General features: G+C 42.7%; 1 protein-coding gene across 1 annotated transcript in view; it reads right to left on the reverse strand.

Annotated features, from left to right (window-relative positions):
• Window positions 1-4,409: 4,409 nt before the first annotated feature.
• The window catches only part of LOC124613093 (RNA-binding protein Raly-like), a 1,050,615-nt gene continuing 1,039,020 nt past the window's right edge, over window positions 4,410-16,004 (reverse strand). The window contains exon 10 of the mRNA XM_047141685.1: window positions 4,410-7,020. Within this exon, the coding sequence (XP_046997641.1) occupies window positions 6,937-7,020 (84 nt within the window). The 3' untranslated portion in view covers window positions 4,410-6,936. The remainder of the gene's footprint in view (window positions 7,021-16,004) is intronic.

Raw genomic sequence — 16,004 nt, forward strand, 5'->3', positions numbered from 1 at the left:
TAGAATTTTGGTACACGCATTATGTTCGAGTATAATGACTTTTCTGAAGACTAGAAATCTCCTCTGTAGGAGATGGGGTTTCGAAAAATAGGATCGTGTGAAACCCAGATCGCGCTATTCGTCCACGAGACTCAGAGGGCCATAGACACATGTTCCCAGGTAGATGCCGTGTTTCTTGACTTCCGCAAGGCGTTTTATATAGTTCCCCACAGTCGTTTAATGGACAAAGTAAGAGAATATGGATTATCAGACCAATTGTGTGAGTGGATTGAAGAGTTCCTAGGTGACAGAACGCAGCATGTCATTCTCAAGGCAGAGAAGTCTTCCGAAGTAAAAGTGATTTCAGGTGTGTCGCAGGGGAGTCTCGTAGGACCGTTGCTATCCACAAAATATATAAATGACCTTCTGGATAACATCGGAAGCTCATTGAGGCTTTATGCGGATGATACAGTGGTATATCGAGAGGTTGTAACAGTGGAAAATTGTACTCAATTGCAGGAGGATCTGCAACGAATTGACGCATGGTGCAGGGAATGGCAATTGATTCTCAATGTAGACAAGTGTAATGTGCTGCGAATACATAGAAAGAAAGATCTTTTATCATTTAGATATAATATAGCCGGTCAGTAACTGGAAGCAGTTAATTCCATAAATTATCTGGGAGTAGGGATTAGGAGTGATTTAAAATGGAATGACCATATAAAATTAATCGTCGGTAAAGCAGATGCCAGACTGAGATTCATTGGAAGAATCCTAAGGAAATGCAGTACGAACACAAAGGAAGTAGGTTACAGTACACTTGTTCACCCACTGCTTGAATACTGCTCACCGGTGTGGGAACCGTATCAGTTAGGATTGATAGAAGAGATAGAGAAGATCCAAAGGAGAGCAGCGGGCTTCGTTGCAGGATCATTTAGTAATCGCGAAAGCGTTACGGAGATGACAGATGAACTCCAGTGGAAGACTCTGCAAGAGAGACGCACAGTAGCTCGGTACGGGCTTTTGTTGAAGTTTCGAGAACATACCTTCACCCGCGGAGTCAAGCAGTATATTGCTCCCTCCTAGTTATATCTCGGGAAGAGACCATGAGAATAAATAAGAGAGATTAGAGCCCACACAGAGGCATACAAACAATCTTTCTTTCCACGAACAATACGAGACTGGAATAGATGTGATAACTGATAGAGGTACTCTCCGCCACACACCGTCAGTATGGATGTATATTTAATGTAGATATGTGTTCCAAATCACATAATTTCGCAGGTACATCCAGTGCTATATGCTGAAACTGGTTGCACATTGTATTGAGAGTAGATTTAGTAGGAAAGAAATAATAAATTAAAACATTATGCCTCGTACTAAAGCATTATGGCACGAACAGTGAACATAAAGTAAGCGACAGACTTTTTATTTCATAGGGCCTTCACTGAGAAAAAGTTTCCAAAATGTTTGAAATTATTTGTAGAGTTTGTCATTAAGTCGCCAAGCGATCGAATTCTGAATCACTGGTACACTGTATATGGTCTTGACAAGTTACGCGAGTGAGACAAGCTGCCTCAAAACGTATACACAGCTTCTAACTTAAATACTAGACTCATTGTGTTAAACCTTTAACATAAGATTAGGCCTATTAATTATTAGATTGTGACTGCATTTAAACCGTTAATTTCTATCACTAATTATATAGTTAAATCAGTTTTTCTCCCTAGAAGCTACCAGATAGGCAACTTCTAACTGGCGTTTGGTGACAGTTTACTAATTTTGTTCCTTAATGAATATTAGTTCTTGATGCGCACATAAGAATAGTAAGAATATAACACGTCAGAAGAAAGAGTCAACACTGACTGGAAAACTGTATGATCGATAATCGAAGCGATACTACCTGGTATCCTGATAAATCGAGCTCACTGAAGGTGGACGACGAACGCTTCCGCAGTTACTGTCTCACGAGAAGAAGTGACTGACTCGTTCGTCTTTCATTCATTTTAGTGGACTATGTGCAATTTGAGCTCCTTATCGTAGAGAACTAATAACTTGTCCTTCAGCTATAGTTACTGGTGTGACATTATTGTATGTGATCGGTTTCGAAGCCTATGTGCTCCTTTAATCACACAAAATTATTGCTGAGAAATTTTGAAAAGTGAAGGGTCTCACAGGGTGCATTCTTCTGAGAAATAATTGCTAAGAAAAAAAAAAACGATATGTAGCGACGTTTCCGGTTTATTAGTATTGGAGCTGGCCAATCAGGTAGTTGTGCGCCATTTTTAAACCGTGTGACCCATTCTTAACACGGAGTACGGCCGGTTTTCTTGAGTTTCACACAAAATTTAATTCAGACGCGTTGCTCCCCTAACTCTCCTATATCTACATTCGGAAACTGTGCGATACAACGCTCTGCTCGGTGCAGCACTGAACAATAATTAACCGGCATACAACAATGGAACTTCTGGCACATGCACAGTAAGCACAGGCGTGCGCAAGGATGCCAATCGCAACAACATACCACTGGTGCGAAATTACGAGTGTTCCGTAATTATTTGAACAGTCCTTGTATCAAGCGGTCCGCCAGAGACAGTGTCGCCAAATTTGTTCATCGTTTAGTTACCTAAAACCGTACAAGAGAGCGAAACAAAAATTGGAAAAGGGGCGGTAGTAAGGGTCGAACCCGAACGAAGACTGAGCAGTCTTGTGCGCTATCGTACACTATGAGAAGATCAGACACTAACTGTATATGGCGGGCAGCTTGGATTTCCGGACGCAACTGCCTAATTGGCTAACTTCAATGTAAATTAACTCGGCGCAATGTTCCGAATTTTTTACTTAACAGTTATTTCTCAGCATAGCTTGCCCTGCAACAGCTTTTCAGCCCGTTTCTAACCCCCCCCCCCCCCCCACGCATTTACAACCGATGGTGGTGTTGTTACAGACACTACATTGTTAGTCTCTCCCCCTCCGCCCCCAAAACACACACACACACACACACACACACACACACACAAACAAACATGCGCACGTGCACGCACGCACACACATAGTTCCTTCCACTACCAAAATAATAATTTATTGAAGCCTGAGGATGTGCTATATAAACCGACTCTTAGTTTTGTCAAAGTGGGAAACACTTACCTACGCGATTCGTTTTAATCGATAACAGTTGGTCGATATACCCGTTAATCTTCAGCATTCTTCTTCAGCAACACATTTCGAACGTTACAGTTCCCTTCTTGTCTGTGATGATTATTATCCACACTTTACTTATGTTTAAGGCTATATCCCACAAATACACCGTCAAAAAAGGATTTATAACAGTTAAATTCATATTTTGCAGTAACAAATTTGTGTTTGCGTGAGACACTGTACTTGTTACGCATCCTACTTTTACTCCGTCTGAGCTACGGCCATCAGCAGTTGTTCTGCTCCTGAAACAGCAAAACTTATTCAAGGTTTTCATTGATCTACTTTCGTCAGTATCTCATGCTTTATTCCGATTTCTGTCTGACATACTTGTTCTACTTCTGTTGACTTTCAGCTAACAAGACAATATCCATCCTATCCAATCCCTCACCGTCTCCGACGGAATTACTGATGTCATCGGCAAACCTCAACTTTTTAGTTTTCTCTCAGAGCTTTAGTGTGTTGTTCCACTTCCACCTCAGTTTTCGTTAGCACTAGCTCAGTCTAGAAATTGAACAAGATCGGGACTAGAGTACAACCCTATCTTACTCTCTTCATGTCCTTCGATCCCGGTTTCTGTAAAAGTTGTACAAAACCTTTCGCTGCCTGTATTTTACACACATCACTTTCAGAATTTCAAAGTGTCTGTAACTCAATAAGAGCTAAAAATGTAAGTTGGCCTTCCTTCATTATCTGTTCTAAGAAAAGTCATGGTGACATTATTGCCTCGCGTGTCGCTATTTTTCTCCGGAACCAAGACTGATTTTGCCCTACGTCGGCTGGTACTAGTAACGTAGTGTAGCTACCGGTCTACAAGCTGTAAAATTATCAGTGTGTCTGCTTCACTGTAGTTTATCCCCTTAGCGACCTTACCTTTCATGAGATGCAAGAGGGTTCTTGCATGGAATATTTACTCTTTATAGGATAAGTTTTTCTAAACACTATTTTTATTATATAATACACAATTTTTTCCATGTGTGAGTGGATTCGTTTTCAAATCAGTTCGTTAATAGACCACTTGTCAAGTTTGGTCCCTTTACTGCCCAAACCGACCACTTCTCAGCTAGGCACACTGACCAAAATACGATGGAAGGTTGCTAAAATTACAAATGAACATAAGTAACTGCAGTGGATCGTACATTTCGTGTGTAATGACATATCTGTAGTAATTGTATATCTATTCTGTGTAACCATGTAACTGTGGTGCAGTAAGGTGCATAAAAAGTCAGTACAAGTTTCTAAACGAAATGCTTTATTTTTATACATCAGCTCTCTATTACAAATGCAGCTACATAGAAATAGAAACACACATGGGAACACTACACGAAGCGAATCAGATTCGTAAATTTTCTTTCTTCTTTCGGAAAGTAAAATACTGTTTTCTACGTTTGTTCACTTAAAACCACGTACTTTCACAGATCTGGAGTTTTTCTTGTTGCTCATAATTAAAATGTCATTTAACCACAACGTAAGACGTAGCGATAAAATTCTTCATAGTTCCTAACTTAATGAATACACGAACTGGGAAAATTCTCACAAAATTTATTTACAACGATCTTAAACTATAATTTTCTACAATAATCTCTGCATCATTTTCTGATATGGCTTCGACCCGTCTGTGTGGCATCATGTCTTTGATGTTCAGCTTAAACGATAAGTAAAATAACGTTCAACAAGTTATGAAATTTTTACATAGGTCCCATATTTCTCTAGAAAAATAACATTTTCTTGCCGTAATTGCATGGGGTCCGATTTAGAGTCGAATGATTTAGGAAGATTTAAAAGAAGCAAGGCGCTTGCCTTGTTTTGTTGTGGTTCCAGACAACGGAAGGGCATGTAAAGACTGAAAATAGCTGTGCAGGATTATTTCTTTCGTCCTAAAATAGCGACGCAAACATATGTTCCTTGTTACTCAGCGAAAACGTTTTCAGAACGTGACTTCCATCAATATGTAAAAGTTTTCCACTTCAGCAACTCACAAATACATTGTGTTCAGATTTTACTGGGTTTTTGGTATGTATAATTCACTGACTAAAGTATCTGGAAACAGAATCGCCTTTACGGTCACCCTTACCGAATTGAACAAGTTACATCTGACCATAAAAATATTTGACCAGTTTTACAGTTGATATGAAACTACCACTCTTTTTTTTTTTTTACTGTGAGTTATTCTCTTACAGTATGAGTATAAACTGCAATGTTCTCAGTATCATATACTTAGCACATGTTCTCTTCTTCGGTTTTCTAGAGTAACCAATCGAAAACACATGTCCCTCACCAAAGCACAAAAAAATACCGTTAGATATTTCATATCTGTGATTTCTTAGTACATAATCTCAGTTTGTGGTGCTTTCAACCTTGCTGGATTCACTCATCTAGTAATTCTAGCTAAGTTCTCCTTTCTACCCACATGTTAGACACTTTTAACACAATATTTAAATGAAGCATGTGCTTGAACTAGTCACACAATAATGTGACGTCAGACTCTGTGAACAAATTCATCCTTTCATGATAGAAGCAAACACGACGTTGCTGTCTGCCTAAAAAACTTGTGTCCCATCCTGAGGTATTCTTTCCATTTCTTTCCAAGCAAGTTAATGAAGCCCCAAGTCAAAGCGGCTACACTCGCCCCCTGTCAACTTCTATTGAGTCTCCTGTTTCAACACCATTGTTCTGAGGGGAGTTTTGTATTTTAGACAGCAGCTATTTCAACATTTAAAAGCAGTTTACTCTGTGTACTGTTAAACGTTGTCGCACGTTTTACCAGAATTCCATTTTAGATTGTCCACATCTTTCTGATCACACGAACGTACATCATTCGATCTGTAACTCAGACGGAAGTAAAACCGTTAACGTGTAAACGATGTAGGGACTTTCAAACCTCAAGTGTTTACATATATTACCGCAAAAAACACTCATCACTTATCATAATACTTACACCTCGATTTTGTTCTTGGACTGGTTTATTAAAATCCTAACTCTCTTTTCGTTAATCGAAATCTCTGGCAGCCGACTGGATAAGCGGGTGGTCACTAAGTTTCAGTAAAGTCATAGATGTCTGATTCTGACACACCACCATGTTTGATACACATGCTGTATTAATGATGTACGAAGCATTGGTATCCAGTCACGAAGGACATGGTGTACACTTACTTCCGCTGACTGTGCAACAAATACATACGAGACAGGTTATGGCTTTTTTTCTTTTTTAAAGTCATATTCTTTGAGATTACATAACACTAGAATATTTCATTAACACGTTGTTTTTGAAACGGAAAAATGGAAAATTTAACACACAGTCTCTCTGTCAGAACACTTTTCTACTTTGACGAATCCAAAACAAGATAAATGCACCTCTCGAACGTTCCGGACACATTAGTGACTTGGGACATTTTTCGTAAGTCCCATCTCCGCACAAGCAAGAAGAAACGTAGCAAAATACACTCGGACAGCGCAACAGGAGCGTTCGGGTGGAAGAAAGAATCACGCCCGAAACTTCTCGAATTGCTTGTAAAGGTTATGAGTTCCTTCGGAAGATTCGGCGTGGAAAAGTAACGGGGGTGTGGGGGAGAACGAGTACTGCTCTCGGCTACGACTCGTGTTAACGTGAAGGGGGGCGTGTGGGTGGCGGGGTGAGGCAGGCGGGGCAGAGGCCGTCCCGCCCCTTGCTTCCAGCGGCCTCCAGGCAGGTCGTTCCAGCGACTTCCGGGCCGCCTACGCTGGAGGACCCAGGCGCTGGCCGGAGAGCGGAGCCGCGTCCCATCATGAGTCCACGGCGCCGATCTCGCCGTTGGTCAGCGCCTTCAGCACCAGCTGCGCCGGGCCGCGCGTCGCCGGAGTCTGCTCCTGCACAGGCGAGGAAAAAACGTGACGTCAGCCGGTGGCTACGAGCGATGAGCACAGTGCCAGGCTGCAGAGTTAACATAAAACTATGGAGCTGCACAGAGTCGCTTGCAACTTTACTTTAGAAATACATTTTGCACTCTCCTGACTTTACACAGCCAGATGAATTTAACGTGTGGCCGTCGGCCACTCAGGTTCTTTAGACGCTTGCGTCTGCCACGTGAAACACGTAAACTAAAGGAAAGTTGTATGCAACTAGCGGCTGCTGCACAATGTTACTCTCAACGGTCACAGTTCTCCCTGCAGGCAATGCGAGTGCTCGTTATGAAACTTTAAGTTGAAGTAATAAGCTCAACACTGTGCATAGTACTGAAAACTGAAGAGATTTAATTGCAGTCACGATTACGTTGCACACGTATGTTGATATTTCCTACTGACTCGCCGGCCGGGGCGGCCGAGCGGTTCTAGGCACTACAGTCTGGAACCGCACGACCGCTACGAATGCAGGTTCGAATCCTGCCTCGGGCATGGATGCGTATGATGTCCTTAGGTTAGTCAGGTTAAAGTAGTTCTAAGTTCTAGGGGACTGATGACCTCAGAAGTTAAATCCCATAGTGCTCAGAGCCATTTGAACCGTTTGAACCTACTGACGCGCACCTGCTCGCCACAGGTATCCCGGCTGGATGAGTAGCCTGGCGTAACGGTAATTTTCTTTATATGCCTCTGTGTAGAATTGTGGTCAAAACTTGAGAGAACAACCCTACGTGACTGAGTATAGTCACTTACGTGTAACTTAAAAGGTTTACCGTCATTTGGCTTTGGTTACCTGAAGGAATCATGACTTACATCGCTCTGGTTTCCCGAGGATTTGTGGAGTATGGCTTCTCTAACTTCGGCTGCGACGACTAGCCGAAATTCTCTGCACGGCCATTTTGGTTGTGTCCACAGCTCGAGAAGCTACCGGGGATGCTTTTGAGCTCACGAGACGACCGAATGTACAGATCTCTCCGACACAAATGCAGATTCGTTCGTCTTGTTAGGAAAAAGGCGTCCGCTGTGACTTCTCGAGCTACGGACAGAACCAAATTTCGGTTGGTCATCGCTCCCGAAGTTAGAGAAGCAAAATTCACAAATCCTCGGGAAACCAAAGCGATGTAGATGATTCGTTCAGGAAATCAAAACCAAATGACGATAAAGCTTTTAATTTATGAAAAAGTGTTGCTCTCTGAATTTTTGATCACAGCTCTACCCAGAGGCCCATAAACAAAATTATCGTTACACTAGGGTACTAGCCGGCCGCGGTGGCGGAATGGTTCTAGGCACTTCAGTCTGGAACTGCGTGGCTGCTACGGTCGCAGGTTCGAATCCTGCCTCGGGCATGGATGTATGTGATGTCCTTAGGTTTAAGTAGTTCTAGGGGACTGATGACCTCAGGTGTTAAGTCCCATAGTGCTCAGAGCCATTTGAACCGCCAGGGTACTCATCCAGCAGGGTTCCCTGTGCAGAGTTACTGCGGGTCAGTAGGAAGTACAAGGTGCATCAGCAAAGAGCGGTGAATGCTCTCAGGAAATAATGGAAACAAGTTATACAAACGAAACACCTTAACTGTCCTTCAAGGTAATCATCATTAGCTGCAAGTTACGTCAAGCATCGATTGTAAAGCTGTTGGGAACAGTCAGTTAAGGCGTCTTGTGGAATGACTCGAAGCACCGTGGTCACACGTTGTCGAATATCTGCATCTCTGCAGGAGATTAGACCTGGTGCTACCAGTACGATACGGTGACCGGGCGAGTCAGTGGCAAGGTGTTCAACATGTCTCCCGTTTCTCTCGGGTAAAAATTCATGATGGATCAAGTCCTCGCTTTCGAAAAAGGCGATCAACATCAATCTTGGATTTAGTAAGAGCCGACATGTTTTGACAGACGAGGAAACGATGCTCACCATGGTATTGACGGCCGTTTGGTTTTCGCATCGTGTTGGTAGCACCAGACCTCATCTCCTGTAATGAAGCTGATATACAACAACGGTTGACCACGGTGCTTAAATAATTCAACAAGATCCTTTTGCTGACAGTTCCCAACAGCCTTCTCCGTCCGCAGCTCGTGGTCGTGCGGTAACGTTCTCGCTTCCTGCGCCCGGGTTCGCGGGTTCGATTCCCGGCGGGGTCAGGGGTTTTCTCTGCTTCGTGATGACTGGGTGTTATTTGCCGTCGTTAGGTTAGTTAGGTTTAAGTAGTTCTAGGGGACTGATGACCATAGATGTTAAGTCCCATAGTGCTCAGAGCCATTTGAACCATTTTGAACCAACAACCTTACAATCGATGTCAGACGTAGCTTGTAGCTAATGGTGATTTCTTTGAAGGCCAGCAAAGGTATTTTGTTTGCAACCGTTGTTTTCGTTATTTTCTGAAACCATACACCGAACTTTTCAGACGTACCTTGTATATAGACACATGATTACTTCGAGAAACCAAAGTCAATTGAAGGAAGTCTGTTACAATGGTCAAGACAGCAAACGATTTAAGCAGGAAACTCGAGCAAAGTTCTCAGGGGGTAGAATGTTATCGATTCGATACTCAATTGCAGTTTGGAGTAATGTCGCATGGCAAGGAGAGCAGCTGTCTCACCCAGGCTGCCCGCCCCCTGTAGAGTTCGGCGCGATCTACACCCACTTACCAGATGCCCGACTGCACATTCAGTACGACAAGACCTATGTTTTCTGTGTAACCTATCCCACATTTCCCTTCACATTTCTTACATGTTAACTCTATATATTAACTCCAGCTTAATACATGATACGTCCTGCTTCACAGTTCATTTACGTTACTGGCCATGAAAATTGCTGCACCAGCAAAATTTAACCGACATGAAGAAGATGCTGTGATATGCAAATGATTAGCTTTTCAGAGCATTCACACAAGGTTGGCGCCGGTGGCGACGCCTAAGACGTGCTGACATGGGGTAAGTTTCCAACCTATTTCTCATACACGAACAGCAGTTGACCGGCGTTGCCTGGTGAAACGTTGTTGTGATGCCTCGTCTAAGGAGGAAATATGCGTACCATCACGTTTCCGACTTTCGGATTGTAGCCTATCTAGATTGCGGTTCATTGTATCGCGACATTGCCGCTCGCGTTTGCCGAGATCCATTGCCTGTCACCAGAATATGGAATCGATGGGTTCAGGAGGGTAATACGGAACGCCGTGCTGGATCTCAACGGCCTCGTATCACTAGCAGTCGAGATGACAGGCATCTTATCCGCATGGCTGTAACGGATCGTTCAGCCACGTCTAGATCCCTGAGTCAACAGATGGGGACGTTTGCAAGACAACAACCATCTGCACGAACAGTTCGAAGACGTTTGCAGCAGCATGGACTATCAGCTCGGAGACCACGGATGCGGTTACCCTTGACGCTGCATCGCAGACAGGAACGCCTGCGATGGTGTACTCAACGACGAACCTGGGTACTCGAATGGCAAAACGTTATTTTTTCGGATGAATCCAGGTTTTGTTCACAGCATCATGATGGTCGCATCCTTGTTTGGCGACAACGCGGTGAACGCACATTGGAAGGGTGTATCACCCGGGCCGATGGTATGGGGTGCCATTGGTTACACGTCTCGGTCACCTCTTGTTCGCCTTGACGGCACTTTGAACAGTGGACGTTACATTTCAGATGTGTTACGACCTATTCGATCGCTGCGAAACCCTACATTTCAGCAGGATAATGCACGGCTGCATGTTGCAGGTCCTGTACGGGGTTTTCTGGACACAGAAAATGTTCGACTGCTGCCCTGGCCAGCACATTCTCCAGACCTCTCACCAATTGAAAACGTGTGGTCAATGGTGGCCCAGCAACTGGCTCGTCACAATACGCCAGTCACTACTCTTGATGAACTGTGGTATCGTGTTGAAGCTGCATGGGCAGCTGTACCTGTACACGCCATCCAAGCTCTGTTTGACTCAATGCCCAGGCGTATCAAGGCCGTTATTAAGGCCAGAGGTGGTTGTTCTGGGTACTGATTTCTCAGGATCTATGCACCCAAAATGCGTGCAAATGTAATCACATGTCATTTCTAGTATAATATATTTGTCTAATGAATACCCGTTTATCATCTGCATTCCTTCTTGCTGTAGCAATTTTAATGGCCAGTAGTGTAGGAAGTTGGCGACAGCTCGTGCCAGCCTGCCGGTGTAGTGGTACCTCGTATCGGCCTGAAGGTGCAATCGGATGGCCATCTCCTGTGTTTCCACGCAGTTCCGCCATTCGTCACAACATGGCAGTGGCGGCGTTTTGGCAATTGCGGGGAACTCTAACTCAGCATTTCACGAATTATTTATAAATTGTATTCACAAACCTTCCTCGTGGATCGATCTGTCTATTAGTGAAATCTTACCAAAATCCACACAGTAGCCAAAACACACAGACACAATCCGCAGAGGGTCTTCAATATACATGCTCTACGCTCAAATTAATACAAGAGCTAACATATAAACAAAAATATTTCGATAAGGGACATATGATGTCAGAAGTCTACTTGTAATGTTATGGAATCCTTTGTTATTGCTGCTGAGTGTGAACATGTACTGTTATTGAAAAAGAAGATGGCCTCATCGCTGGAATTGCTGTCGCTGATGGAACCACTGCGGCCATGCCGGGAATCTTCGAACGGTCACAACAGTCAATGTACTGCGTGCATACAGGCCAGTGGCACCGCATTCGAACAGGCCCTGTGAGCTCAGCAAGGGCGGGCAAGCGGGCTCTGCCTGCAGGGGGACTGTTTTCAAGAACTGAGGCCCTTTGATTGATACTGCTATAATTATCACGCCAAGCTACCTTCTGTTTAAATGGTCCCAAGCATCAGTAATAGCTGTCGTGGACCTTACGTACCTTAACCAAACATTTTGTTTTGATTTTCTCTCCCTCCTTTAGTAACATGGATGGATAGTTTTAGAACACCTTACATCAGGTGATGCGGAGGGAATTAGTTTAGGAAGCGACACACTTACAGTAGATGATGAGAGTTTTGCCATTTGAGCAGAAAAATAACTAATGATGGAGTGTACGGAGTGTAGCCATGGACGATAAACAGTTCACACTAGAAGAGAGCAGAAGCTTTTGATATGTTGCCCCACAGAAGAATGCTGAATATTAGATATATGGATAGCGTAACTAATATTGAGTTACTGGACAGAACTGGGGAGAAAAGAAATTTGTCTAACAACATGACTGAAAGAAGGAACCGGTTGATATTACAATGAATACATGAGCAGGTCAGTAGCACTTACGTTATAGTAGTTGTTCAGAGACGGAAAGGTTTGCACAGTATAGAGCAGCATGGAGAGCTTCATCAAACCAGTATTCGGAGCGAAAACCACAACACTACACATACATACAACTCATCATTCCAATGACCAACGACAGGACTGAACCACGTAGAATTGTAGTACTTGGCTTAAACCTGCAGATCTGCTTCTTTCTAGCATTCCGCTATCAAACTGAACTTACTTAATTCGAATCTTTGACTGAGGATGTTACGCATGTAGGTAGGAGAAAGCCCGTTGTACCAGTTGGCTGCACAGTAATTTCTGTGCTTCCTTCTACTTCGTGCATATCAGTTTCCTATGATTCAGGTTGTCCACGTCAGCTTCATCCTGGTCACAGTTTTTAGAAAGTAGTTATAGGGTTCAATATTTAGGAATATGGCAGGAACCATCATTCGAAGCCAACGTGTCTAGTTAATACGGGCTCTAAAATGCATACCTTAAGATTTATGAGCACTTCTTCATCTCCGATACTACGAAACATATCTCTTATACTACAAGTACTTAGCTTTCAGTATTTTAGGAGGAGGTGGTATGGATAAATACAAGAAAAAAATGTCCTGTAAACACGGGCTATGAAGTGCATACGTTAAGAGCGATGTGCACTTGTTCGCCTTCACTGCTGCAAAACACATGTCTCCCACTGCACAAGTACGCAGAACTTTCGAGGCAAACATTTTAGAGCTCACTTTCACTAGAAAGTTTTTTTTTTTTGTTTTTTTGGTCCTTGGGCCTTACAAGAAACCCAAAACATGGGAACCAAAGTATGTTTCACAGTAGCGAACACGAAGAGGTGCTAACAGCTTTTAGCGTATGAATTTTACAGTCTACGTTTACTAGTTTTCTTTGCTTCGAAAGATTGTTCCTGTTATGTCCCTAACACTGACCACTCCTCCTGGGACGCATTGTATAAACGTGCAGGGTAACATTCGTGACCCAGTATCATACGAATCATAGACCTCATATGACTTTACTTGGCTTCATATTGTCGAACTGCGATCCAGGAAAGATGTCCAGTTATATGGCCTCTAGGTTTCTGCCCTTAGTTTCTGAAATGCATGCTATTCTTCGCAGTTCCAGTCATGGTAAGCAATTTCCTTCATCGTAGGTTTGAAATCAATATGAGAGATTGGTGGTAGACGCAACAGTTCTCCATTAGCGCTATTCTTTCCTATTAGGTAGACTATTTCGTTAAGGAAAATTCCATCATGTCCTTTTATCTGCTGCAAATGGAATTACCTGTCATCCGTTGACTTTGTGATGGTCTTAAACCTACCAAAATATGCTTAACGAATTTTGAATTTTATGATTTATGCAGAACGTTTTCGGAGCACGTAAGTGTCAATATGAGGTTAAAAATATGTATTCCTTAACAAACGGCTTCCCTTACGGCCAATATCTACACTGTATAAACAGACATTTCAGGTGGAAGTGCAATTATGTGGCTGAAGAGTGCATATCCACTCCCTCTTCCGTTTTAGAGCCATATCCTGCTAAGCAGGGATGGCTAGAGAACAAATGTAAGGATGTAGAGGCGCATATCACTAGGGGTAGGATAGATGCAGCCTACAGGAAAATTAAAGAGACCTTTGGAGAAAAGAGCACCACTTACATGAATATCAAGAGCTCAGATGGAAACCCAGTTCTAAGCAAAGAAGGGAAAGCAGAAAGGTTGAAGGAGTATATAGAGGGTCCATACAAGGGCGATGTTCTTGAGGAAAATATAATAGAAATGGAAGAGAATGTAGATGAAAATGAAATAGGAGATATCATACTGCGTGGAGAGTTTGACAAAACACTAAAAGACCTAAGTCGAAACAAGGCCCCGGGAGTAGACAACATTCCATTAGAACTACTGACAGCCTTGGGAGAGCCATCTAGTGAGCAAGATGTATGAGACAGGCGAAATTCCCTCAGACTTCAAGAAGAATGTAATAATTCCAATCCCAAAGAAAGCAGGTGTTGACAGATGTGAATATTACCGAACTATCAGTTTAATAAGCCATGGCTGCAAAATACTAACACGAATTCTTTACAGATGAATGGAAAAACTGGTAGAAGCCGAACTCGGGGAAGATCAGTTTGGATTCCGTAGAAATGTTGGAACACGTGAGGCAAACTACCCTACGACTTATCTTAGAAAATAGATTATGGAAAGGCAAACCTACGTTTCTAGCATTTGTAGACTTAGAGAAAGCTTTTGATAACGCTGACTGGAATACCCCCTTTCACATTCTGAAGGTGGATCGGGTAAAATACAGGGAGCGGGAGGATATTTCCAATTTGTAAAGAACCCAGACGTCAGTTATAAGAGTCGAGGGGCATGAAAGGTAAGCAGTGGTTGCGAAGGGAGTGAGACAGTGTTGTAGCCTATCCCCGATGTTATTCAATCCGTATATTGAGCAATCAGTAAAGGAAACAAAAAAAAAAAAAAAAAAAAAATTCGGAGTAGGAATTAAAATCCATGGAGAAGAAATAAAAACTTTGAGATTCGCCGATTACATTGTAATTCTGTCAGAGACAGCAAATGACCTGGAAAAGCAGCTGAACGGAATGGACAGTGTTTTGAAAGGAGGCTATAGGATGAACATCAGCAAAAGCAAAACGAGGATAATGGAATGTAGTCGAATTAAATCGGGTGATGCTGCAGGAATTAGATTAGGAAATGAGACGCTTAAAGCACCAAAGGAGTTTTGCTATTTGGGGAGCAAAATAATAACTGATGATGGTCGAAGTAGAGAGGAAATAAAATGTAGACTGGAAATGGCAAGGAAAGCGTTTCTGAAGAAGATAAATTTGCTAACATCGAGTATAGATTTAAGTGTCCGGAAGTCGTTTCTGAAAGTATTTGTATGGAGTGTAGCCTTGCATGGAAGTGAAACGTGGACGATAAATAGTTTAGACAAGAAGAGAATAGAAGTATTCGAAATGTGGTGCTACAGAAGAATGCTGAAGGTTAGAGGGTAGATCACATAACTAATGAGGAGGTATTGAATAGAATTGGAGAGAAGAGAAATATCTGGCATAACTTGACTGGAAGAAGGGATCGGTCGATAGAACATTTTCTGAGGCATCAAGGAATCACCAATTTAGTATTGGAGGGTAGCGTGGAGGGTAAAAATCGTAGAGGGAGACCAAGAGATGAATACACTAAACAGATTCAGAAGGTTATAGGTTGCAGTAGGTACTGGGAGATGGAGAAGCTTGCACAGGATTGAGTAGTATGGAGAGCTGCATCATTTCTTAAATCATGAGGCTGTATTAAAGTTGATGTCAAGTGGATACTGAAAGGAAAGTAAATTCACGTCTTGTAGTCTTCAGAATCCAGTGAGAGACTTCATCGGGTAACTGTCTGATATCGATAAACGACTGAAGAGGAATGCGTCTGAAGACGTCTGTTTCCTATCTTTAGTATCATTTCGGAAGCTGCCACTAACAGTGCATTGGTGAGAGTTTATTTTATGTGTCCAAATGTTAAGTGTGCCAAAATGTTGATTAGGTGCATTAGGTGCGCATCTCATTGAGAAACTGAGCTAAGCAACATATTATGTCTAAAGGTTTCTCACCTGACGGTATTTGCTTGCATACCAACATGTAACGGCCCCGAACGATAGGTGCTTTTATTCCCTGGACATGGTATAGTTGTTGAGCGACGAGTGAA

The sequence above is a fragment of the Schistocerca americana genome, chromosome 4 (genome assembly GCF_021461395.2).
Source record: "Schistocerca americana isolate TAMUIC-IGC-003095 chromosome 4, iqSchAmer2.1, whole genome shotgun sequence".
Lineage (NCBI taxonomy): Eukaryota > Metazoa > Arthropoda > Insecta > Orthoptera > Acrididae > Schistocerca > Schistocerca americana.